At 37.1% G+C, this 24,984-nt stretch overlaps 2 protein-coding genes across 5 annotated transcripts in view; both read left to right on the top strand.

The window, feature by feature from the left end:
• Nucleotides 1-3,552, top strand: part of pemt (phosphatidylethanolamine N-methyltransferase) — a 52,054-nt gene extending 48,502 nt beyond the window's left edge. For all 4 annotated transcript variants that reach the window (XM_088439762.1, XM_088439758.1, XM_088439760.1 and 1 more), the window contains one exon: nt 1,064-3,552. In XM_088439762.1, coding sequence (XP_088295888.1) covers nt 1,064-1,112 — 49 coding nt within the window. In that variant the 3' untranslated portion in view covers nt 1,113-3,552. The remainder of the gene's footprint in view (nt 1-1,063) is intronic.
• A 5,830-nt stretch (nt 3,553-9,382) lies between these two features.
• On the top strand, nt 9,383-10,843 carry rasd1 (RAS, dexamethasone-induced 1). Its single transcript, XM_088439170.1, has 2 exons — nt 9,383-9,753; nt 9,859-10,843. Exons 1-2 carry the CDS (start codon nt 9,483-9,485, stop codon nt 10,389-10,391), a joined length of 804 nt encoding a protein of 267 aa, XP_088295296.1. The 5' UTR covers nt 9,383-9,482; the 3' UTR covers nt 10,392-10,843.
• Nucleotides 10,844-24,984: the final 14,141 nt, after the last annotated feature.

Here is a 24,984-nt window from a genome sequence, read left to right as displayed (position 1 = left end):
ACCCATTTTGAAAAATCCGATTGGCAAAATATTTGAATAAATTCAGTTTGAAATGACATTTTGACTGCTAAGTCCATTCAATTCAAGTTATTCTGGTACTTTTGTACAGTTTTTTTTCTTGCAAAAATGTTAATGCTGTTGTAGGTGTTGTTATCGGCCTGTTGTTGTAGTATGTGCTTGGTTCTAAGTAGTAGTAATTTTCATTGGTTTGCACTCAGCAAGTAAGTTAGCTGTATTGCCCTGTGTGCCAAGTTTTTGCCATGTCTTGGGTCAATTTGTTTGAATGATCATTTACTTTATGTATTTGAGTTTATTATTTTTACTTTTAAGTATCAAACTTTGAAGCCTTGTTTATATACCGCTTGTTTAAAAAAAAAGTGCAATAAATAGACATGTTTGACCAAACACGATGAATAATCGTGATCAATAATTGTGATTTAAATACTGACCAAAATAATCGTGATTATTATTCTGGACATAATGGTGCAGCGTTTGTATCAAGTAATCGCAGCGCACCTGTTTTCAGAGTTTGGTTAGGTTGCATTTGCATGCTAAACCGTGATTGGATCGTTACCTAAACCCTGAATAATTGTGATGTAATTGTCAGTTGACAACGAATGGCAAAATGGCTGCCCTCCAGGATAGATAAAGCATATTTGTCAGAATGCTGTGTTTAATCTACCGCATATAGAACACTTAATTCTAAAGAATGTTTTTAGGTTGACTTCCCCTTTAAAGCACATCATAACTCATTACAAACAACTCCCTCCACACGTCACTGCCAGTGTACCGCTTGTATTGTTGATAAAGGTTTTTGGCAGCACACCATGTGATGCTCATAATCCTCAGTCCCACGATCAAAGATCTCATATCTTCCACCTTTTCAAATCAGACTGCTCCGCTGTGTCATAGAAGCTATTTTATAACACCCCGTGTCATATTGTACACACATACAGTAAATTCACGGTTCATGGAAGATTTGCAGGATCCTGGTACAGTGTGGTACGCTGTTCAGATCTTTGATTTATTGAGCCACAATATGTTTGTTCTCCTGTATTTGCAGACCTTTCACGGAGCGCATCTATCAGCAGAGGACTCGAAAACGTGAATAATCGCATCCTGTCATTGTTGGAGGATTCTCTTCTGATTCAGTGGACTGTGAGAGGAGATTATTAATTATTAAGACATTTACAGTGAAAAATTGTCTGGGTTCTATACAATAACAGGTGCATAAAGGTTTGTTGTTATTAATTTTCAAGTCATAGATCTAGCTTATTGTGTCAAAACATTAGCTAAACATATGGTGTTTTTGTTAGAGCTCTTCAAACAATTAAAACTTACAATTGCATGTTAAAAAGGAGCCTAGAAGAAATCACAGAAACACTTAAATAAAAGAAAGAAAAAAAACCTAAGTTGCTGAGATTTGAGTTGTTGTTTTTTTTTTTTTTTTTACACATTTTTAGTGAGTTTTGTAAAGATAATTTGTTCATAGAGACTAAGAAAATAGTATTGGAGGGTTTGCTTCAACATTTTTGTTTACGTAAGGCCAAGCTTAAAAAAATCTAATCAATTATCAGTTCCATTTATGGTTTTTATTTTTGGCCACATTTCTACTGCATTAAAGCTCATCTTTTATGCATTACAGTATTTACTGTGCCTGCAAGACACTAAGAAGAAGAAGCTTATTTGTTGTATGAGATAAGTAGACACACTTGAACATATTTTTTTACACTTGAGGTGGAGATGTTTATAATGATTGTGATTGGACATGTTTACGTAAAAAGTGAACTGAAATGACTGGTGTCTCTTGTTTATATGTGATGAAATCAAGTTTGCCATTGATTCAGCAAAATGCACAAGTGTATAGTAAACAAAAAACTGACAAACCAAAATTGTTTCATATAGTCATTGGTATATTGTCTGCCATACAGTCAATTTTTATATTTGAATCTAGAGAATTAGTCTGTGAAGTAGCTGTGAAAGAATATTGTCCGTTAGTATGAACAAGTAACCTAATTTTTGTTGTACAGTCGTACTTCTACTTACAAAATCAATTCATTCCAGAAGTAATTTCATAACGTAAATCTTTAGGTAGAGACTATTTTTACATGTAAATAGCCTAATCCGTTCCAAACCCCCAAAAATTACTAAATCTTTTAACTGACTTTTTATACTATAAAAATGCATAAAAAAGGTAACATACATATTAGAATTACATTAGGGGATCATTAAAATATACTATGTAGGAAAAAAAACACACTCCTAAACCCTTTAAAATAATTATATTAATTGCAGCAGCTGAGTATTTGAATGCAGTTCACTTGTTTAACTTTAGATGGTGCTGGTGTGTTGGGGATGAGTGCAGAGGCACCTTTTTAGTTTGTTTAATTTAAACATTTTTAATATACATTTCCAGTGATCCAGGAATTATTTACAAGACCAAAGGAGCAATCATATTTGTATTTTGGATCATTTTGAGCATGTAAGTTTTCTTAAGTTTAGTTTGGCGTCATGCGACATGCTTGCTGTGTGATGTCATTGCCAAAGTGCGAATGACGTACTAACAACTTTAATGTCAGATGTGACAGCCCAGAGTGGTATGTTACATGTGTTATGTGAAGATGTACAATGTTAGCCGTAGCTAATGACAATTTTATGTTTGTTAGTTCCACGGTGTAAATTGTTGGTGGTTAGTGTGGATGAAATGAATAAAGATGAAAAGTGGAAGACCAGACAAACATCAATGCAAAAAACTATTGTCTCATTTGTGGGCAAGCCATATCAATAAATGATAAAAATGAATCGCAAACTGTAACAAATACGGTAGACATCACCGGTTGTGATACTGTATTACTTCATGTCAAATTTTCTCGTTACTGGAGACAGTAGTTTTCTGCCGAGGCGTTTCGTAAGCTAGATTTTTCATAACAAGAGGCGTTCATAAGTAAATATAGCACTGTATATACATTTCTGAGAATGACTTTTGACACCTGTGAAGTGTGGACTGAAATTTCAGTCCAGGATGGTTAAACTACTGTTCATGGTACCTGCCTATATGGAGGACTTAAGCGCTGCTAGCAGGTAATTTATGCTAGATGCAGCTATAATTGATCCTGAATCACTGGCAAACATTAATTCACTTTGCAAGAACATTGTGTTGTTTGTATCGGGAGTTCGAAGAAAGAGTTGCTGCTACACGCTGCCAGTAACAACTTCAAATCAAAAGCGTATCAATGCATTTTTGTCCAAATATTATTTGGCAAACGAAAGTTTATTTTGAAGTTGTGCTTCTCACCACATTTCCGGCGTGTTTTACCTTCATGCAATCATTACCGAAGGCCTGACTTTTTTTTTTCTTGACGTGTACACTAATAAATGGGCATCTCGAGCAAGAAAGATTTTACCACCGAGGTACTTGAATGACTTTGAGAGTTAATTTATGCACTAAATGCTCCAATTTGAAAAAGAAAAAAATCTCATACTTGCATTCTATTAGAATTTCCAGCATTTCCCAGCATTTGTACGTACAGTAAATAAATGCTCTCATATGGATGTGCAGATTTACTTGTTTTTTTTTCATGTGAACTCCCATTCTGAACATGCCATAAGCCCCTGTTATGCATGTTGTCTATCCATATACAATGAGCGTATTCATTGTGCGCTGACAAACTTTTTTTATATTGGTCATCAAAGTCAAGGCTGAAACTAACTTGTAAGACCCGAGGTCTCGACCTAAAAATAAAGAATCACTCAGGTGGAATGGTCATGGGACATATAATGAATCTGTTGTTCTATCAACAACCTGTATTGACTATACCGTACTTTTATGAGCAGGCGGCCTCAGAACGAAGCCCATGGCAGAAAGAACGAAGAAAGGCTTTGAGGGCTTTAGTTTGAGTTCACAATTGTGTGCTACTTTTTTCCTGCCTTATTACATAAAATCTAATGAAAATATGTTAGTCCTTGATCGTAAATTCACAAATGGGAAAAAGTGTGTGAAAACTTTCTCGAGGCACTGAACATTGATCTTCCAGGACAATATGCTTATTATTCAAGCAGAACTTGAGAGTTGGAGATTTGCAGGGCAGGGCAAGCCCTTTTCAAGTATGGTGAGCAAGGGAATGAGTGCTATCAGTGCTTGACAAAGGTCACCATGTCCACTCGGTCACAATATACGCATGCCCTGACCTGCAAGTATTACAAATCTCATTTCCTTCTCGTGATCAAGATTGAGTGATTTAATTGAGTTGGTGTTGTATTTAATGACTTGAAATTTTGTTTGTACCCTTCTCCTGATCGTCATCTTGGAACAATGTCATGCCATTATTGCTGTGGAAGCATTCTTGGGACAATGATTTGTACTGCGTAAAACATTATGACCACAAGCATCACGAAATGCCAACGAGAACAGATGATCTTTATTTGGGGTTACTTGGGAACTTCACAATTTCTGAATACTTAAATGTAGCACAATTTCTAAATGATCTAAATGATCAACACCGACTTTGCAAACCTATACATTTATGGCTATTATTTACACCGTTCTGCCACTGTCTGGCCACAAAGCACAATTAGCCTGAGCACCATAAATAAGCTAGAGGTGAGCTGTCAGTGTGGTGTAAAATGGAGGAAGCAGGAAGAGTGAGCAGAGTGAGAATTAGAGGTGTGTTTTCAAAAATAAAATATGGTGGTGAGGAAGCAAGGAAGCAACATGAGGGCAAGAAGGTGAAGGAAGAAGCAAAGTAAAAAAATGACTTTTTGATGACATCATTGCAGGGGCGTGATGGCCATTGGGTATTTTAGGAAAATGTATGTATTATATCTTTTTTTGTGTCTCAGTGACTATTTTAATTGATGTGTGTGTGTGTGTGGGGGGGGGGGGGTGGACAAGTGCATACATTGTTTGTGTTTGATGTATTTATAGTACATGCACAGAACTACTTGAGAAATACGCCTCTGTGTTTCCTGAACTTTGGCGAAAACAATGGCAGATGTGCAGGTAAATCTTCCCCGTGGCACTAATACTCATACTAATATACTGACTTATGTTATTTGCTTAATACAAAAATATCATTTTGTACACTTGAGCTACCACCAACAGATTCCATTTTCAATTAAGTTGAACAGATAATAGGTCACCATATTTAAATGGTGTCTTTAGGTTATCTGAAGTGTTCAGCCTTTTTTACATCAATACAAAAACGCCATCATAGCACGTATGTATCATAACAAAGTTATATTCCTATGCAAACGATGACAGTGTAGACAGGGTTTTTCAGTGCTATAAACTTTGTCTACTGGCTTTTAGTTTGTGACTGTTATTGGGCTTTATCGTAACAAATGTAAGATTCATCTTACTAATGACGAGTGCATACTTATGATCAGATGCTTATCTGCAATCTTTAAAGAGTTGGCATCCTGGCAGGGAAACTTATGACTTCTCATGACATCACCAGCACTGTACTGCAGCCTTGAGCGTCGTCGGGTTTTTTAGAACAAAGACAAAGGCTGGTCAATCCAGCCCAACTAAGTCATTCTTGCTGAAATTCTCACTTGATTGTCTATGCTTTCAGTATAGTTAATATTTGTTTTTTTTTTCATGTTTGAGCAGACATGAGCCTATTTATCAGTAGTCTGTATTTCAATTATATCGAACTTGTGATGGTGTATGTTTTTTATTTGTGAGTGTAGTGGTTTTCAACTTTCGTTGAAAGATGTAAAATATTTTTTACAGAATGGTACGCCCTAGGCCGATGGTTCTCAAAGTGGGATACACGGGGTCCGTGGCCAGATTGCAGGGGCTCTGTGAAATAATTTGGGTTATTCATAAAAAATATACACAATATTTTCCGGACTATAAACCGTACCAGTTTATAATCCACAGCAGAAAAAAATTGAGTGAAAAAAATATTTTTGTCATAACATCAGATATTTACGCAGGATATATATGGGATGATATATGGAAGTTTTATAGCTTTTATTTAATTGCCTGCTTACATGTCACAAACTTGTTATCCAAGATATAAAATTAAAAAAGGGTGTACCAGGCTCAATTAAAAATTTTAAATATTTTTATGATTCTAAAGTTTTATGTTTTATCTTTTTAATACTACATTTTTAAAGCTATTTTTTTCACCAAATAACAGATAGCTACACACATTTGTTTTACAAGTGGACTGCGTCCTAGCGACTAGCAAAAAAATAAACACAGTAAATAAAAACTGCACATAAGCCGCATTGGGCTATAAGCCGCAGGGCTCAAATAATTAGAAAAAAGTTGCGGCTTATATTCCAAAAATACAGTCATTTTCTTGGTTCATGCTGTCCAATAGTTTTCTTCAGCCACTCGAGTCTCGTCCAGGTGCTCTTCATTGTCTCATCACTTATCTTATCTTATCTTTAGTATGCCGGTTTCTTTCTATCTGTCTGTGAGTTGACTGTGTTTGCTGTCACGGTCACTATCAGTTGTCACATCCCCAAGTGAAGTCTTTGTCCTGCTTTGACATTAAATTCATTTTCTTTTTTGACTATATTCCTGTCTTACATCTCACTCAAAGCTATAGTTAGCTCAAAATTATAATGTATAGTCTATCTGAGCATTGGCAGATATTCAAAACTTAATAGCTAAAGGCTAACTGAATATATCAGATTACATGTTTGTTTGTTTTTTAATGTTTTGTATATATTCAGTATGATATGCATATTTATACTGCGGCAGTTTGCACTGTATGGTTTCTTGTATCTTTGTTCCAACCTGCTGATGGACTTTCAAAGCTCCCGTTCCACATCTATTTGAGGCTACTCTTCTGTGATTATTTGAGGTCGTATTCATCTTTTCTTGACTAAATGTGAACAGAATAATAAAGAGGACTCTTTAACTACCAGAGAAAACTGAACATCAGGACATTTTTGTCCATTCATGAATCAAAAACATGAAAGGTTAGTTGTGAGTATTCAAAACTTCAAAGATCAAATAAAGTCTACATATTAAGAGTGAAGAGTGTGATTCCAAACTTTCTGGGAGATGTGTTTCTATTGGTTGACACTTTTTTTTTTTTAATTGAATGTATAAACACAATTTCACTAAGCCATTTAGACGTACGATTTACATGTTCAAAAGGAGTAGGAAGAAGAAAAACTAAGCTAGTCCTCCACCTTCTTCATAAATGATTAAAAATCATGTATTATATACACAGATGAGTATTCATATAGTCATTCAATCCCCAGCAAAAAAACAACCCTCTTTTTTCATATTTTTAAATATGATAACATTGTATGAATGGACTTGACAATCAAAAATTCCCGTGATTGTATTAGTATTGGATCACTTGCTTTGTGGCCCCCAAGCAATCAAAGTTATGTAACAATGTCACCCGCTGACAGTAAAGGGTGCACATTGCATATAATGTGTAAGTTAGTAGGTATTTACTAATATACTTAAGCTACATTGTTTTAAATAGCTCTGTTGATGATTTTTTTAAAACATGTCAATTTATGCAAGTGCATGTATCCTTGTTTAAAGAAAAATAGCAAATAAAAACAGCCCCTGAAACTGATTTCACCGAATGACTCAAAGTTTAATGGCCTTGTCCCTCAAATTATGTAAATGAAGTTACATATCACGTCACATTATGAGTGGCATAAGAGAGGTTAAATGTGGTTATATTACTGACATGACCCCAGGGAAAAGGCTTTGTTTTTGTCATATGAAGTGTAATTGCATCTTTTTTTCTTTCCGTAGATGCACTTGGTTATTTTTTTCTGTTTAAGACTAAAATCTAACCCCTATAAACTCTGTAAAAATTATTTACCAGTTGCTGCAAATTGATTAATATTGCTTTTTATTTTTCTTTTGTTAAAGTTAAAAAAAAGGATACAGGTTTAGGCATACTTTCACAATTATTATAGATAATAATCTTATTTACAGTCAGCGTGTTGAGTGGGTGGGCGCAAAGATTTCTCTTTGCTGGTGGGGCTGGCAAAATATAAGTGAGAAGCACTTTATTAAATAGACCTCTCGATATCCTATGCTGCAGCTTTTTAAGCATGAAATTATAACATGCGCATGAACCAAACTTTAGCTTTTAGATGAATATTTTTGAAACGTAATAAAAGGCCAGAACAGACAGACTGTTTGTGTCTGAATAATATGACAAATGGAAACCTACAATAGAAAAATACATCATGTAAATAGGTCAAATCTATGCTGTTTTTTGCAATGCGAATGGCAACAAAGAAACCGTTACATGACCCACACTATGCACTGCAAATAGAAATGATTCGTTTTCAAAAGTAAACATTCTAAATCGAAAACTGTAGAACTGACGTGAGCCACCAATTCTTGAGATGTGCAACAGCTGCGCACATCTTGTTAACGTTGTGCTTTTAGCGCCCCTATCTGGATATTCTGATAACTGCAACCACTGTCGGAGAGTCAAACACACACGCGTTCATTCGCCTGCTCGACAAAAGTATTGAGACACAATTCAACCGCACAAGTGCACAGATCAAGATTCACAAAGGTGTTAATTTGTGACGGCTTTATTCAAACAAAACAAAACCAAAAAACAAAAATATTTGTGGTAGCTCCAAAAACGTCAGCACTTGTTGTTTAGGTGATTGGACAATCCATTTCAATTATTTGGTCTCAATTTTCATTCCCTGACTATGGTAGGACAAGTGTATGGTACTAGAGAAGGAAAACTACCGTCGCCAAGACAAGCCAAGGAAGTTTATACTGCGCATATTATATGCACAAAGTAACACAATATACTACATAATTAAAAGTACTTTTACAAACAAAATAAATGTCAACGTCGTTTTTAACCTGGATTTAAAAGCATTTACCAGTGTTATGTGTGCTCCCCCCTTTGGTATACAAAATAACTGCTAAATACAGTTCAGTTATATTTAACTTAAGGTTTTAGTACATGTGCATTTACATATTTATTAGGGAGTGTTTGTTGGTAAACATTCATTTTGTTTATTATTGACCTTATTTGAATGTTGGTTATGTTAAAATTGTGCATAGTGTTGCAGTGGCATAACATAACATTGCTCTTTTTTTAACAACACGGTGCTTTATCTGTTGCTACACAGTCTTTCGAAATTAATTAATTTATTTCTGCTTTATATGACTTCAAGTAAATAATGAATTGTAACTGCTGCAGTTATGAAAGGTTCCTCTGTCCACTTCAGTAGGTCATCCCAGTCTCTCATATTCAGAAAACTTTATTCCAGTGACTTTTAGGGAACTGGAAGACTGACGCACCAGTGGGAGTTTGCTCCTCGTTTTACTGCGCTCTACGGACCATCCTGTCACCGAGCCGTGACGTCCACAGGAGGAGGGGTCGATTCGCAAGCTTAAATACAGCTCCAGCCCTCATCCCGATAGACAGAAAATCATACGAGCCTTGAGAAAGCACACCAAAGTCTCCTCTTGCTCAGCGGAAGACGCTCATCTCACGGCGCGGGAGAACACCATGATTAAAAAAATGTCCCCCTCGGAGAGCGACTTTGACATCCCGGCAAAGAACTGCTACAGGATGGTGATTCTGGGCTCCACGAAAGTCGGGAAAACAGCCATCGTGTCCCGCTTCCTCACCGGGAGGTTCGACGAGCAATACACGCCGACGATAGAGGACTTTCACCGGAAACTTTACAGCATCAAGGGGGACGTTTACCAGTTGGACATCCTGGATACGTCTGGAAACCATCCGTTCCCGGCCATGCGGAGACTCTCCATCCTGACAGGTACTTTGCGCGTCATTTTTACGCACGCACTCTTGTGTATTATTTGTCATTACTGTGGTGCAAAAGTGTGCAAAACAGCGAACTTAATCCTCTTTTCCCTCGCAGGCGATGTGTTCATCCTTGTCTTCAGCCTGGACAACAGAGACTCCTTCCACGAGGTGCAGCGCCTCAAGCGTCAAATCTACGAGACCAAGTCGTGCCTGAAAAACAAAATGAAAGAGAACCTCGACGTGCCTCTGGTGATCTGCGGCAACAAGGGCGACCGCGAGTTCTACCGCGAGGTGCAGCGCGCCGAGATCGAGCAACTGGTGGACGGGGACGAGAACAAGTGCGCCTACTTCGAAATCTCCGCCAAGCGCAACGAGAACGTGGACCGGATGTTCCAGACGTTGTTCACCCTGGCCAAGCTCCCCCACGAGATGAGCCCCGACCTGCACAGGAAGGTGTCGGTGCAATATTCCGATATGCTTCACAGAAAGTCCGTGAAGAACAAGAAGATGAAGGACATTGGGGAGGCGTACGGCATGGTCACGCCGTACGCGCGTAGACCCAGCGTGCACAGCGATCTCATGTACATTAAAGAGAAAGCGGTCGGTGGAGGACAAGCCAAAGATAAAGAAAGATGCGTTATCAGCTAAAAGGACTTGATGTGAGAATATATTTGAAGAGAGGAAAAAAAAATAAAAAGGAAAAGCTGCCACGTTTTGGGCTTTTTCGCGCCGGCTTGTGCGCGCGCACGTGGAGACGGCGACTCAGAACTGTCACCGTGGTTACTGAGCGGTTCCGAATAACTGCCAAAAAATACAACCCACGACAGATTCAAAGAATGTTCGCTTGTTCTGTCAAACCGTGTGACTTTTCATCACCGTATGTTTGTACGCGTCATGAGTTAAAAAAAAAAAAAGTTGTTGACGTCATCAGACACTGAACTGCAGTGGACTGTCATGTTGTTTACATTTTTTGTTTTGTAATTACGACACTTGAACGCTTCTTTGTAATCAGCACTATTTTTACGTACTGTATATTTATTGTGACTGTCACTTTTTGCAAAAGAAAACTGACTATAATAATAATAAAAAACAAAAAAATATCACTTGCATTCTTGTCTTTATTTAATTTGTTGTCCGGGTCAACATGAACAGTTATCCGTAAAAAAAACTTGCACGTGCAAAATTGGTTCATTATTATGAGATTCTGTTCTTCTAAGACAAAACCCCTTATTGGTGTTTACGCAACAAATTGAGCCAACCATCAACGTCATACCCCCTACTTTTTGAGGATACAAGTAGGTTACTTGTTTAGAAAAAAAAACTTAAAAAAAAAGCTTCGTCCTGTAAATAGATGTAGAAAAACGTGCCCACTGATTTAAAAGTCAATTTTAGGCTATACAAGAAGATATAGATATATATATGTGCACATTTTCCACGGAGCAATCAGTATGTTTAAAGAATTCAACTACAAAGCACACAAACATAATTTGAGCAAAAACTCAACACAAAATTATGTTTTTCCCCACATTTTTGTGTCTGTATGCTTTATGGCATGTCCATATGTGATAAACTCCACCTCACCCACAAGTATTAATAAGCCAGAACCTTAAAAAACATGTGAGCCCACATTTGTGATATGCGCTATGCAAAGTGTGAACATAAGTCACTGTTTTACACATAATTATTCCAAATTATTAACACATACCTAGAAGACTGCACACATTTATGGCTCTAGTATTTAGACTGTTCTGCCATCTGTCTGGTCACTGAAAACAGTTTTAGATATTTTACTTCACCTTACTATTAGACTGAGCATTATAAATAGGCCACTTGTAAGCTCTCTGTGTGAAGTAAATTGGAGGGCGCAGGAAGAGTGAGCAAAGTGAGAATTAAAGGAGGCTGGGGCAAAACATGGCGGTGAAGAAGCAAGAGGAAGAGGATAAGAAGGTGGTGGGCATTCAGGAATTTCGGAAAAATTGATAGTTCGGTCAAAACGTCAGTCATTTATTCATGTAACTATTTCAAAATTGTTTGTGTTGGATTTATATGACTGAATGCAGATTCCACCTAATATAAACAATGATAGATTGCTTCTGTTTTTATTCTGAGGTGACATTGACAGCTGTGTGGTTTGTCTATTATCTCCTCAGATGAGAACACCACAGTGTCCACTGTGACGCGCAAGCCTCTCCTTGCTATCAGCAATAAGCCTGCAGGCTATGCGTGTGTGAGGGGTGTATGTGCACGTGTACAGCAAGGAGATGGTGCCTCGTACCCACAACTGGGTGCCCTGCTAATCAGTAACACTATGTGCCTGACTCCCTTTTGCATTTGTAATAAGATTAACATGAATAACAGTTCTCCTTATTGCTCTTATTTGCATGTCTTTGAATAAAACATGCTGTGATCCTCTGAATGCAGGAACATGTAAAAAATGTCGGAGTACAATGTTGGGGGTTGAACAGCAACATGAAATCTTTCCTGATCCTTGAAAGAATGTGTTTCTGACCGTGAGGTTGTTTTCTGCAGGCAATATAAAACCACTTGAAACTTCACCCATGAAATTTGAAAAAAAAAAAGCATAAACATATAGTATATAGTATCTCATTTGTAACACAAAAATTAAAATGCGTAGTCAAATGGAATGTTTGATCTTTTTTTATATTGGTTTTTTAAAATTATTTTTCAATCCTCCATAAAAATGCAAGGGTTTCCAATTTCTGATGAAACAGTTGTGCTAATCTGACATCTAGCAGACATCAATGCAGCTCTGTTTACCTTTTGGGTTCGATATGTTAGCAGGGGCGCCACCCCTGTATGCATGACAATACTAGAGACTACAGCCGTCACTTGAAAGTGGCTCTGGATCTTATCTTGTTGTATGTAAATCTTTTGTTCTGTCAGAATAATACAATGCATCAAAAAAAAAGGTTAAAAAATGTTCTGAGAAATCTTTAGGTGGTATATTAAAAAAGGGTAATACGGTCTATTAATTACTAATCATATAATCTTTTTTTTTTTAAAAATCTCTTGAAACTATTAAGAATACGTGTCATTTCAGCGTATAATTCAAATGGTATGTTGCGTTTTAGAGTCAGAAAACGGCAACGCTTGAAAAAAAAATTGCAGAACTTAATTCCATGTCCAAATGGAATGAAAGCTGAAGGACCCGCGTGTCCATTCAGCGCACGTGCAATTGCAGTATGTCACAGTATTACTCGAAGACAAGGATGTTGTGTTTGTGTTGGCATGGCAACTGCTGGCCAGGCATCATATCCTTGAGTTGTGCAGGTTCACGTAAACACTATCTGTAGGTGGAGTTTCTCAATGAACACAAATAAAAAAGTTGAACCCTTTTTTAATGGGTTTGTTGTTGATGTAGTCATTTGAAATTAATCTGTTCTGTTAATCAGTTTGGGTGTATGATTCAAATAATTTCTTTTCATGTCAGAAAGTCTTTGGAAAAACACATGTGAAAATGACAGATTTTTAAAAAATTCTATGTAAAAAATGGAATAAAACATGATGATGTGTGTATTCAGTTTTCTGGAGACATATGAGTACAGTGAGTCACACTAACAGTAGAACTCAAGGATGCAGCGTTTGCGCTGGCATGGCAACTGCTGGCGTAACATCACTTTATGTCAATGTTTGTTTTTGCAGGTTCATGTGAACGTTGTTGTTTGTATGTGAAGCTTATTATTTTTTTCTATGAAACTCATCTTTTGTCGAGTACTTTGGAAATGTATTAGGTTACAAGATGAGAACTGCTACAAGATGAGGACATTGCACAATCAGTTCTAAGCCAATTGAACATTTAAATGTGTGCTTGTGTTGATTAGAGATTCATTATTTTTATGTTATTGCGCAACACGAGTGCAGGTGGGCCAAACTGGCTCCTCAAGCAAAAAAATTATCTTATTGGCAAGATGTGTCTGCGGGTCAGTGGCTGTCTTAATGTGTAATGTATTTATGTTGCAGCCAAGCATGACAGCAGAGTCAGACCTTGCCCAGACACTTCTGATGTAACTGTTAAACAGGTGTGATTACACAGTGACATAATAACTGTAGCATCTGTTAAAGCTGGGCCGAGACGCAAAATAATTTTTGAGGAAAACATTTATCATGAATTTTTAATTCATGGGAGCATTCAATTCTTTGCATTCGCAAGTGTTTCTAGCCCATTTTGTAAAGTGCTCAAGTACCGCTAAATTCAATCACAGCACTCTTTGTATTTAAAGCGCCTAGATCATGGTATTTTTCCACTTTCCACAGTTGAATATATGAATTTAAATAACATGACACATTGGCAATTTCATTTCTTATTAAATATGAGTATTATGGTGCAAATATTTCTAAGCAGGACGTAAAAAAGAAAATAAATTAAAAAGCGCCTTGTTTGCAGAGACCAAATAGCACCAGTAATTTGACAAATAAATTAGAGCGGTGCCATAGTAACGGGAAGTTAGCAAAAAAATAATGCAGTGTATTGAGGGTGGGGATAAAACAAAGCAGGCAAAATGATCATGTTCTCGTTCTTCAACCCAAGAGGGTAGGAGACCTGTGGCAAAGTATTTTGTACGTAAAAATTATTGCTGCCACTTTCCACAGTGGATTCACCAATATTTCAAAAACTTGTCAGTGAGATCCCTGTCGCAACTAGCAATTATGACAAGCTAAAATAACACAAATTTTCACTGTACAATTGCTATTAATAATAGTCTATAAATGGTTCTGGTCAATGTTTATCAAAATGAAGCATACAAAAACTCATGTTAAACAGTAGCTTAAAGACAATAACGATGATGTAAATTAGCTGCTAATGTTAGCCCCACCGTAACCATCTATTTTTGAAAAGTCTGTCCCTAACCTAGCAGACTGAATTTGAATTTGAAATGACTGATCAGCTAGTTTTTTTAATTTTGATGTGTGTCTTTTTTGAACAAGCTAGAGAGAACATTTGCGAGTTTTGAAAAAGGCAGCAACTGCGTATTCACCTCAGGGATTCGTCAGGTTTGTAAATGTCCTTGTTCTTAGGAATGTTTTAAGGACAATTGCAAACTTGAATGAAATCTGACAAGATCAAAAGAGTCACTTTTGAGTATAAAATACAATATTTTGCAGAAACATAATATATGAACAACAAAGTGACAGCAATACCACACCCCTGCATCAAAACTGGTTTGTTCCGGTCAATCCCTCTCACTTCTCCCCAACCAATTTTCACAGACGAATATGGTGCCTTTCGATGATATACTAACAGTAAAGCAAGTGTTAGTTTCTGAAATTATAGCTTGACAGCGATGCAAATATATACAAGTTATCTCATTTACCCATTGTGCAATGTTTTGTCCAATCTTTTGATCTTTTCATCAGTGGCGTGAAAAGAAATAAGAAGAAGACACTAGGGAGCTAAAAAATGTCACCCAGATGGTGACAACATGTGCCAAGTTTAACATGGCGCGGCCACTTAGTTATCACACTAACAGGAGTGTGCTATCCCTTGGCTAAAATACCGCGAGAAAAATGTGGAAGAAAATGTCCCAAAACTGATCAAAATGACTGACAAGGGTTAAACATGTATTATCAATTATCACATTTGCTCAGGAGGTGGTAAAAGGTTGATGTTGGTGTTGATTGTAAGGAGCAGCTTTGCTGCCCCAAAGGTCAACAAAGAAAGGTCCTGACTAATTGGGGGGGATAAGTAAACTTCCTGAAGGCAATTTCCAGATTCACAAACTTTTCTGCTCTTATAAACAACATGCTGACTCAGTTTGTGTTCTTTGTCTATAGTCTCTCTGACTGATAACTCTGACAGCTAGCATACAAAAGTATAGCTTATGTAGTAAATAGTTAGCTTGAACCTGGCTTATGTGTAAAATCCATTATCTTCTACCACTCACAAAATTAATAGAACTCTGTGGTCTAGCTCTTAAGAATTCAAGTCAAAGTGTTACTTAAAAGCTAACTGATGAAATACCCATAACCAAAAAGAGTTTGCTTTCATGAAGGTAAAAATGAAATTGTGTTATATTACGTTGTAATTGAGACTCGAAAAAAAATAAATAAAATGCTTCACGGACAATAATACAGTAATAAAAAAAAGTGGCTATACTGAACTAAGGTTCACGTGGAAAGAAATTTAAGCATCAGTCGAGCATTATTTTTTCTTTTCACTTTATGTAAAGGGATAACACACATAGGATGTTTCGAAGTGATGAGTAATGCATACACACACTTCAAAATAACTGAGTAACCAATCGGTGTCCTCCAACATCCTCCGTTGGCCTCTGTGTCTCATCATGGTTGACTGTTGTTAAGATTTAACAGAGCCACAGGAAGTCATTTTCGGTGACAGTCATACAGTGTTTTTTGTTTTGTTTTGGGGGGGGGGGGGGGGGGTATAAAAGGATGGTGGGGGTGATCCAAGCCAAATGCTGCAATCATGTGTTAAACCTAGTGAGCGGGGCTTGTGCTTCAGAGCAGACCAGCCAAGAGTGCACTTTGCCTTTTGGCAGCATGTGTCAAAAAAAAAACAAAAAAAAAACAACATGATGATTATGCATTCAAGACCGCGCAAAATTACACTAACTCAGGAAAATTTTAAATACATTGAAACATACTTGCAAATATCTTCAAACATACTTGTTGGTTAAATGCTCCCGTTTGGTATTGACAAGCAATGCATAAGAATTTTTTTTCTTTTTTTTTTAGAATTTGGGCTACATTTGTTGTGATATCAGTTTCAGTGGAGTTGCTATGGTCATGAATTTGCCATGATTATTATTCTTATCTATTTATCACCTTTGTCATATAGAGTTTTGTATTTGCTGTTCTGACTGGTTTGTTTCTTGTATGAATTTCCATGCAGTTTCCATATTGCTTTTTGCACTCAAGCGGTCATGTCACGGTGTCCTCCTAGTTTCCTACTTTCAGAGTCTAGCATTCTTTCCGAATCTAATTTTCCGAATGTAGTTTCCGAGTCAAGTTTTCAAATCTAACTTCTGAGTCTAGATTCAGATACTCAGTGTGGACATTTGTGCGTAAAGATTAGATTTTTTCACAAGCGTGTCCTGTGTCCAACTTCTGCTCCTGAGAACATTGTACCACTTTTGAAAATTATGCAAGTAAACACCCAAGCTTATTTTATGGTTTTATCATTATGGCTTTGCTTTTTTTTCCCCCCATAATGCCACGCGCTAGCCACATGCGAAAGTCAATACCTCGTGGCTGCATGCCTGTTTATCTTGGAGCAGACTTGTGACAAGTTGTGTCCTCTAAATTTAGCATCCTGATGTCAGCAGTACGTAGTACCTTTGATATGAGAGTCCTGCTATTTAGCTGAGTGCACTGTAATTGGTGACTTAATAAAGGGCGCATTCAACAGCACAAAGCACATCTAATGAAGTATGTTTTAGATGGCCAAGCAAATAGATTGGAGGCATACAAGTTCAGTTGGAGCTCAGTTAAGTTAAGATCGTGGTCTTTGACTTGCTCCCTGCATAAAATGTCCTGAGGCGACATCTATTCTAAAAGTTCCAAAAGTTTGGAAATGCCCTCTAGTTCTGTATTTTTTTTCATTATTTACGATCCTCCTCAATCCTAAATTAGAATTTAGGTCATTAACATTATAAAGAAATGTTAATTGAATTATTTCGTAAAAATTGTCAGTCAAAACAGAATGGTTTATGATTTAGATACTTGAAATAAAGCCTTCTTTGTCCAGATAACAGCCATGCACATATTGTTAGATTTTTCAGCACTCTTAGGGTGTTTGACACCATTCGAATTTAAAGGCGTTCCCATATATTTAACTGGTACTTTAAACTGAATTGAGGAGAAATTGAAAAGTATGAAGAAAGCCCGCTATTTTAATTACTAAAAATAATGTATGCAATATGCTGAAATATCACAACTTTTCAATTATTAACAAAAGTCTGGAAAAGTCTCTAGCCAACTAATTGACATTTTAAAAAACAAGTAAAACATAAAATAATAGAATTACAATCTACTTATTGACAACTTGTCATAGCTGATGTCTCAATTTTTAATAACAATAACTGTGCTAAACAAATAATGGAGACCCGAAAAGGAAAAACTAAAAGTTAAAAGAAGATTAAAAATAACAGTGATCTGAGTGATATTGATCACACAACCTACAAGGTGAACCGGATTGCATTTTTCTACTGGCCAACCGACTCCCACAGCAAAAAAAAACATCCTGTCCTGTCTTTGTCCAAAGTAAAAAAAAAAAAAAAAAAAAAAACTGTTCCATTGGTCCTCCTGCCCTTCAAATGCTACTCCCATTCTGCTTCCATTTTTTCTTTTCCTCAAAATTCAAGATTCAAGTGTTTTATTCTCATATGGATAGTTACACTATACAATGAAATTCTTGACTTTCCCGAGCAGACTACATTCCATAATTGAGCAAATAATTAAGTAGGCAATTAAGTAGGCAATAAAAAAAAAAAATACTGTGCTTATGGAAAGAAAACTACAAATGGTTAGTTTTTTTTCTTCTTCTAATAATCCTGCTCCAGTCTGCTCCTGACATTTTTGTTAATCCTATACTGTCCCAATCCCATGTTTAAAAGTCATGTTGACTCCAATCCCTCAGGATTTCTTTGACCTGTGGGCTTCGCAAAAAACATGTCAGCCTCCAAGATGTACCGCTGGTTGGTTGGTGTATGTTTAGCTAAAGTTTTGAGCCTGTCTAATTGCCAAAAACAAGACAAAACAAATGGCAAGACTTTTGTAACACATCTTAACCAACTAGTGCATGTTTTTGATGTGTCTGCCTAGTTTGACAGCAAGCAGAGCAGCAGTGATGAGAAACAACAATAATGGCGCGCTTGTGTATGCTTGTGAAAACAGACTGCTCCTCGCAGGCTTCATATCAAAGCAGAGACAAGACAGACGCGAGCGTGAAGATGAAATTATAGGACGACATAAGGCGCTTTCATCCGAGACCCCGCTGCGAGCGCAGGAGGGCTGCTGACGCACAACATCACAAAAGCAAAACAAGCAGGCATGCTTCAGACATGTCAAGGTCTCTTTACGGATTTGATGCAGCACCGCTGGATGGTGTCATTGTGACTCCAGAGCAATGCTCGTGAAATACACACGACATTACTTGCTCTTTATGTGTTCCAGAGGATGACCTAGGCCTCTGTGGGACCCACGGCAAAATGTAATGATGTTACCCTGTATTTCTCTAACTATATTGAGTACTGATCGTTCATACGGCTAATATAAACTAATCAGGTAGAGTTGTTTAAGTGATTGTTTTGCCAGGCTGACATTTCCTGTTTGGTACATAGCTCCTTTTTCCGACTATAAGCCGCACAGGTATATATGCCGCAGCAGCAAAACAATTTTTTGTCATGGATACGCCGCTTATAGTCCATAAGCTGCAGTTTGTACCATCAGATATTTATGCAAAGAAATGGTATATGGAAGGTTTTCTTTTGTTTTTGTTTTTTTTTACTTTTTTAATGTAAAACTTTTTTTTTTTTTGCTTTATTTATATGTTTTATTGGTTGTTTTTTTTCCCAACGGTCTGGTGAACATCTTTGCTCCTCTATCCAACAGCATGTTTGTTTCATGAGTGTCACAGGCACGTCCCTCTTCTCGGTGTAACAAGCGGGAGTTGGGGCGGGAGTAGATTACAGCTCCTGCCATCATTGGTGAGCCAATCGTGGAGCAAAGACGTTCACCAGACCATTGGATATATCTTACCTAGATTTCTTTTATAATAAAAGAAAAAAAAATACAAAATATAATGTAAAAATATAGTAACAGCTTTAACTTGAATTAGTCATAGTTACCTTGTCTGTCTCCGCAATCTAGCGTTTTTTTTTTGTTTGTTTTTTTTGTCGCACCCTGTTATTGGCTGGTAGCAGGGTGTCCCTGGCCTACTGGTCAAAAATGTCTGGGATAGGCACCAGCAAACCAGTGACCCTGGTGAGGATCAGACATGACATGTTTTGTGGTTTATTTTATGTTTTTCCCATTGCAGTGCACTGGTAGATGGTGCACAGCTGCTTTATATGTGGAATAATGTTGGTTTGGCCACATTGCTCTGTCTAAAGGAATCCAGTCTCTTGATTATCTTAATGATTAGCATAAGTAGTCGTTCGACTACTCTTTACATGTACCGAGCCATCCCAATATTGTGTTTAATCAACCACTTTCAGTTTGGTATTCCTGCCTTAGTATACATGGTGACCCCCCCAAAAAACGGGCCCCAACTCTAATTAGGCCCCGTTTCTTAGTGTTTTGTCCGAATGAAATGAAACGTTGGTCATAACTAGTTTATTATATTCAAAACATCACATCAAAACACTAGGGTCTTTGGCCTTTTTTTCTCCGTTCTACAGCATATGTTCTAGATGGCCTCCATTTAGCTCAGTGCATTTCTTGAGGCGCAGCACGAAGTTGTCCATGACGTTCTTACTGACTGAATTGGTAATGGCTCTCAACTCCTCCCTGATGGCTTTCTTGAGTTTCGTGATGGTTCTGGGTTTCCCTGCATAGACTCTGTCCTTAAGATAGCCCCAAAGAAAAGAATCTGGGCGGCTTAGGTCCGGGCTATGGGGTGCCCACTCAAAATCAGTCTTGAGACTGATCACTCGGCCTCCGACGTTCTCTTTCAGCCAATCTCGGGACAGGTTTTAGGTGTGACAACTTGCTCCGTCTTGCTGGAACCAGAACTTGCTCATGAGCGACGGGTAGATGGTCTGGACAACTTCGTGCTGCACCTCAAGAAATGCACGGAGCTAAATGGAAGCCATCTAGAACATATGCTGTAGAACGGAGAAAAAAAAAGGCCAAAAATGTTTTGATGTGATGTTTTGAATATAATAAACCAGTTATGACCAAAGTTTCATTTCATTTGGGCAAAACACTAAGAAACGGGGCCTAATCAGAGTGGGGCCCGTTATTTGGGGGTCACCCTGCACTATAAACTGTAGGTATGTATTGTACATGTGCAGAGTTTTTATAAGCATAGGCACAATATACTCCAGCCCAATTCCTCATGTTTCTTTCATTATTATTATTATGAATCTTATGCAATCCAGTGGTATTTTAATTTTCCAAAAAACTTACAAAGTGGTACTTTATGTGGGGCTGGAACAAATTAATGGCATTTCAATTCATTTTAATTTGATATACAAGGAAGTTGTGCAAAAGTACTACTGTACATAAATGTTCAGAATGATACTGTGAAGCCCTCAAATTCATTCCGTGGAAGAAGAATGTTGAACCACTAAATGGTATTTCTTCTTAACATTGTGACACAATTGAAATGTAATGTGATACACAAAATAATGATGCAAAATTGACTGAAGACTTTTTGCAAATATGAACAAACACATGACTTCAAAATCTTAATTTACCTTGAACTGCACGAATGCGCAGCAGTCCTCCATTGTTCTTCATCCTAAATGCTGACTTCATCTAAACATCATCGTTCCACGCAATCAATGAGAAGGTGACACCATTGCAATGAGGGAATATTAAAAAAAAAAAAGATCATCTTATGAGATGAGCTAAGTTTTATAGGTGTGTTATAGCTCCTGTGTTGACGGGCCTCTCTGTCTATAAAATCTATTCCGCAGGTGACCATCATTTGATGTTTTACTTGACAAGTGCCAGCAACCAATACCGAGGCTGAGCTATTGATAAACGAACAGTTAAAAAGTAAATTTTCCTCAAGTATTCCCCTTTAAATTTAGACGGCGTTCTGAAAAGGAAGCCATTGCTTTCAGTCCCACTGTTCACGCCACATCTAGACTGGCTACATTCAATTGGTCATCGTCGTTAAACGGCACAGTAATATTATGAATTGATAAAAATCTTTACAAGGCTAATAGATTTAACCGTTTTACTGTCTTTTCATACAGGCACTTGTATTGTTTTGGTTACGAAATGAAATTGCAGTCAATAAAATGCTCTGAATGATTATGATGGTTTTGGCTTCTGAAGATTTTTCTGTCATAAAACCTTCATTTTAGTGCCAGATTTTCTGACTGGGGAGCTTTAGCAAAATGTCTGCAAGGAACAAAACGATCAGAAAGCTTTTACTAAAGGAAACGGTGACGCTTCTTGCCTGAGTCACAATGCTATATACTTTCTTTTGTTTGAAACACATACACGTTGTGAAAGGTTCTTTATACCTCTCGCTAAATAGTTCAGAGGGCTTCCTTTGCAGCTCAGTGGGGAAGAAAAAATCGAATTCTAATGGATGCTGACGCCATTGTCTAATGTAATCTTGTTTTTGCAGGGTTAAAGACATCCACATACCAATAATTGTCACAAGCTTATTGAAGGGAGCCATTGTAACAGGAGTGTGAAGAAACAGTTCATCCAATTATTTCAACTATTGTACCCCAATACTGTATGTTTGATTTTAGTCTATTTTGAACTCACAATTTGAACATATCTTAACAATAAGAGGCTACTTAAAGAATATTAAATCCTAATCCTTAAAGGATTAGCTAATGCGTGTAAAACCCCAGCTAAAACACATCAAAATTGTATATACATATTAAAAATTGGTAACAAAATAGCACATTAAGTGCTACTGATATATAATATACATGTACAGTATACAATTAAATAACATCATAAATAAAAGTACACAAAGGATATTTACCTTTGAGTGACGAGCTTGTAATGGCCATATTCCCTTACCAATGTAATGGCCATTGGTAGCCTAGCCTAGCCTAGCCTAGCGTGTTTCTTTACTAGCTCCAGCTTTGTTTCCATACTAATCTTTTTACTTCTCTTTAACATCATTAGCAATCTTGGGACCGTTGGCTAACCAATTAGAGTTTGAATTAAGCACAAAAATGCACCATAAATACAATATTCTAAGCACTCACACAACAACAAATCTTTAAAATGCCACCATTTAGACATTGTGACGCCGACCAATAGCTTTTATCCAGTCCACATACATGGGTGTTGTTTTTGCAAATTTAAAAGTGTTGAAATTCACTTGCTGACTTTGTGCAAGGCAAATGGTTGAACAAACTTGCTATTTTTGTGATCTCCTAAAAAATTATAATTTTGGAGATAAAAGAATTCCAGCAAGTCAAGCAAGAATATTTTGTACAAGTGAATATAGCAAAAAATACATGATGAGAGTGTATCAGTGTCCTAGCTGGTCCAGCAGAATAAAAAGTTAATAGACCGTTGACAGGGTTGCAGTACCATGCAAGCATTTTTGAGGTTATTACTCCGTCACAAACTCGTAAATATAACTAATTATGAATATTGCAGAGACCATTTGCACGTTGTTGATTATTGAACTTTACTGCCAGTATTAAGTAATTTCCAGTGCACTAAATGCCACCAAACCTCATCCCAAAACATGATGTGATTATTTTCATGCTTCTTTGAATTCACCTAATCTGACTCCACTTGAGGTTTTATTGTTTTTATATTCTGTGTTTTAAGTATTTATTAATAAACACGAGGTATGACAGTCATCTGACTGGGGGGAAGAAAAATAAATTCCAGCATTATTGTTATTTCTCAATTGGCTCTACTTCTCGAGGCTTACCAAAAACCTACTTCATGTTAATGCCCAAGCCTGTTACCACTTCACACTTTGTAATGTTGCACGCACATGCACACATGTATGCACACACATACACGCACACGCACGCACACATGGATTGGATTAAATTACACACTGGATTAAATTACAATTACAAAAGTTAGACACTCGTCCTGAATAGATCTAAATAGAGATTGGTTCCCTGTCATCAGAAAAATAGATGGATGGGAATTTAAAATAATAATACACCCATACCATACATATATTATACAGTATATATCATATTTATTTAGTTTTAGATTGCCTGTAGTAACCTGTGTGCATAGACATTCCTCATGATTTATTCGGTGGGAGCAAATGGACAGACAACTGGCAACCTGAGAGTGGGTGAACAACTGAGAGATGTTAGTGTGGGCGAGAGAGCGCACGATTAGTTGCAGTCCACGGCACAGCCTTGCACACCAGTTATCTTGTTTTCGTTACTAGACAACAATGCGCGCCGCTGTATGAATGCGGGGGAGACAGGGCTTGGGGATTTCAAAAATGACCATTTATCTTCTATATTGATGCATAGGGCAGCACAATAGTGTTGTGGTAGTCATTAAGTTCGAAGAGCTAGCTAGCTCGCTATCTAGTGAGCTAGCAAGCTAGCTAGCTAGGGAAAGATAGGTAGGTAGGTAGGTAGGTAGGTAGGTAGGTAGGTAGACAGATAGGTGCTATCGCATTACTTTTATATTACTCTCACAAACAACTGGAAATAAGCATTTGCCATTCTATATGTCACGCAATACGGTCATTACACATCATCATTATTCTCATTAAACACCGGATAGAAGGTTGGCTTATTTATTTCATAGCTTCACGGCATAGTGATGCATTGTTTATGCTTTAGACATAAACAGTGCATTCCACAGTTTCAATGTTAATAGTCAGTTAAAGTTCAGTCGGAGGGTTCAGGACAGACGTTTCGAAAAGGGATAGTTTTGGTGGGGCTAACGTTAGCAGCTAGCTTAGATGATTGTTACTGTGTTTAACGTACTGTTTAACATGAGTTTTTGTATGTTTCATCTTGACACACATTGATCAGAACTATTTATAGATTATAGCAATTGTACAGTGAAAATTAGTGTTACCTTACTTGTCATTATTACTTGTTGTGACAGGGATTTTGCTGACAAGGTTTCGAAATGCTGGCGAATCCACTGTCGGAAGTGGCAGCATATCTTCTACTCTCTTCTCCTAAACTCTAGAGCGGAAAGTAGCATCCCTGTGCAAAAAAACAATCATTTTACCTGCTTTGTTTTGATCACCCCCACTTTCAATCCTGATAACGTGAATAACTCCACGTTACTATGGCGCCGCTTTAAATGGTTTGTCCAATTATTGGTGCTATTTCACGCAACGGACAGCTCTTTAGGTGTTGCACACAAAGGGCAAATAACTATTATATTCATCTTGTCTTTATCTCTGACAAACTGAAAGCATCGGATGTGTGTTATTTTGGTAATTTTGAGGGAAAAACACCAATTTCAGGTTAAAAATGCATTGTAATGCATTGCATTACTCTCATAAAGTATTACTATTTTTTTTTGTGTAATGCATTACACTCGCGATAGCAAATAACTAATGCATTACAATAACTACATTAATTTTGTAACCTTTTACTCCCAACAC

Source organism: Hippichthys cyanospilos, chromosome 17, assembly GCF_059441005.1.
Source record: "Hippichthys cyanospilos isolate Australia breed blue-spotted pipefish chromosome 17, RoL_Hcya_1.0, whole genome shotgun sequence".
NCBI classification, from domain to species: domain Eukaryota; kingdom Metazoa; phylum Chordata; class Actinopteri; order Syngnathiformes; family Syngnathidae; genus Hippichthys; species Hippichthys cyanospilos.
This window is presented reverse-complemented; position numbering and strand designations above follow the sequence as displayed.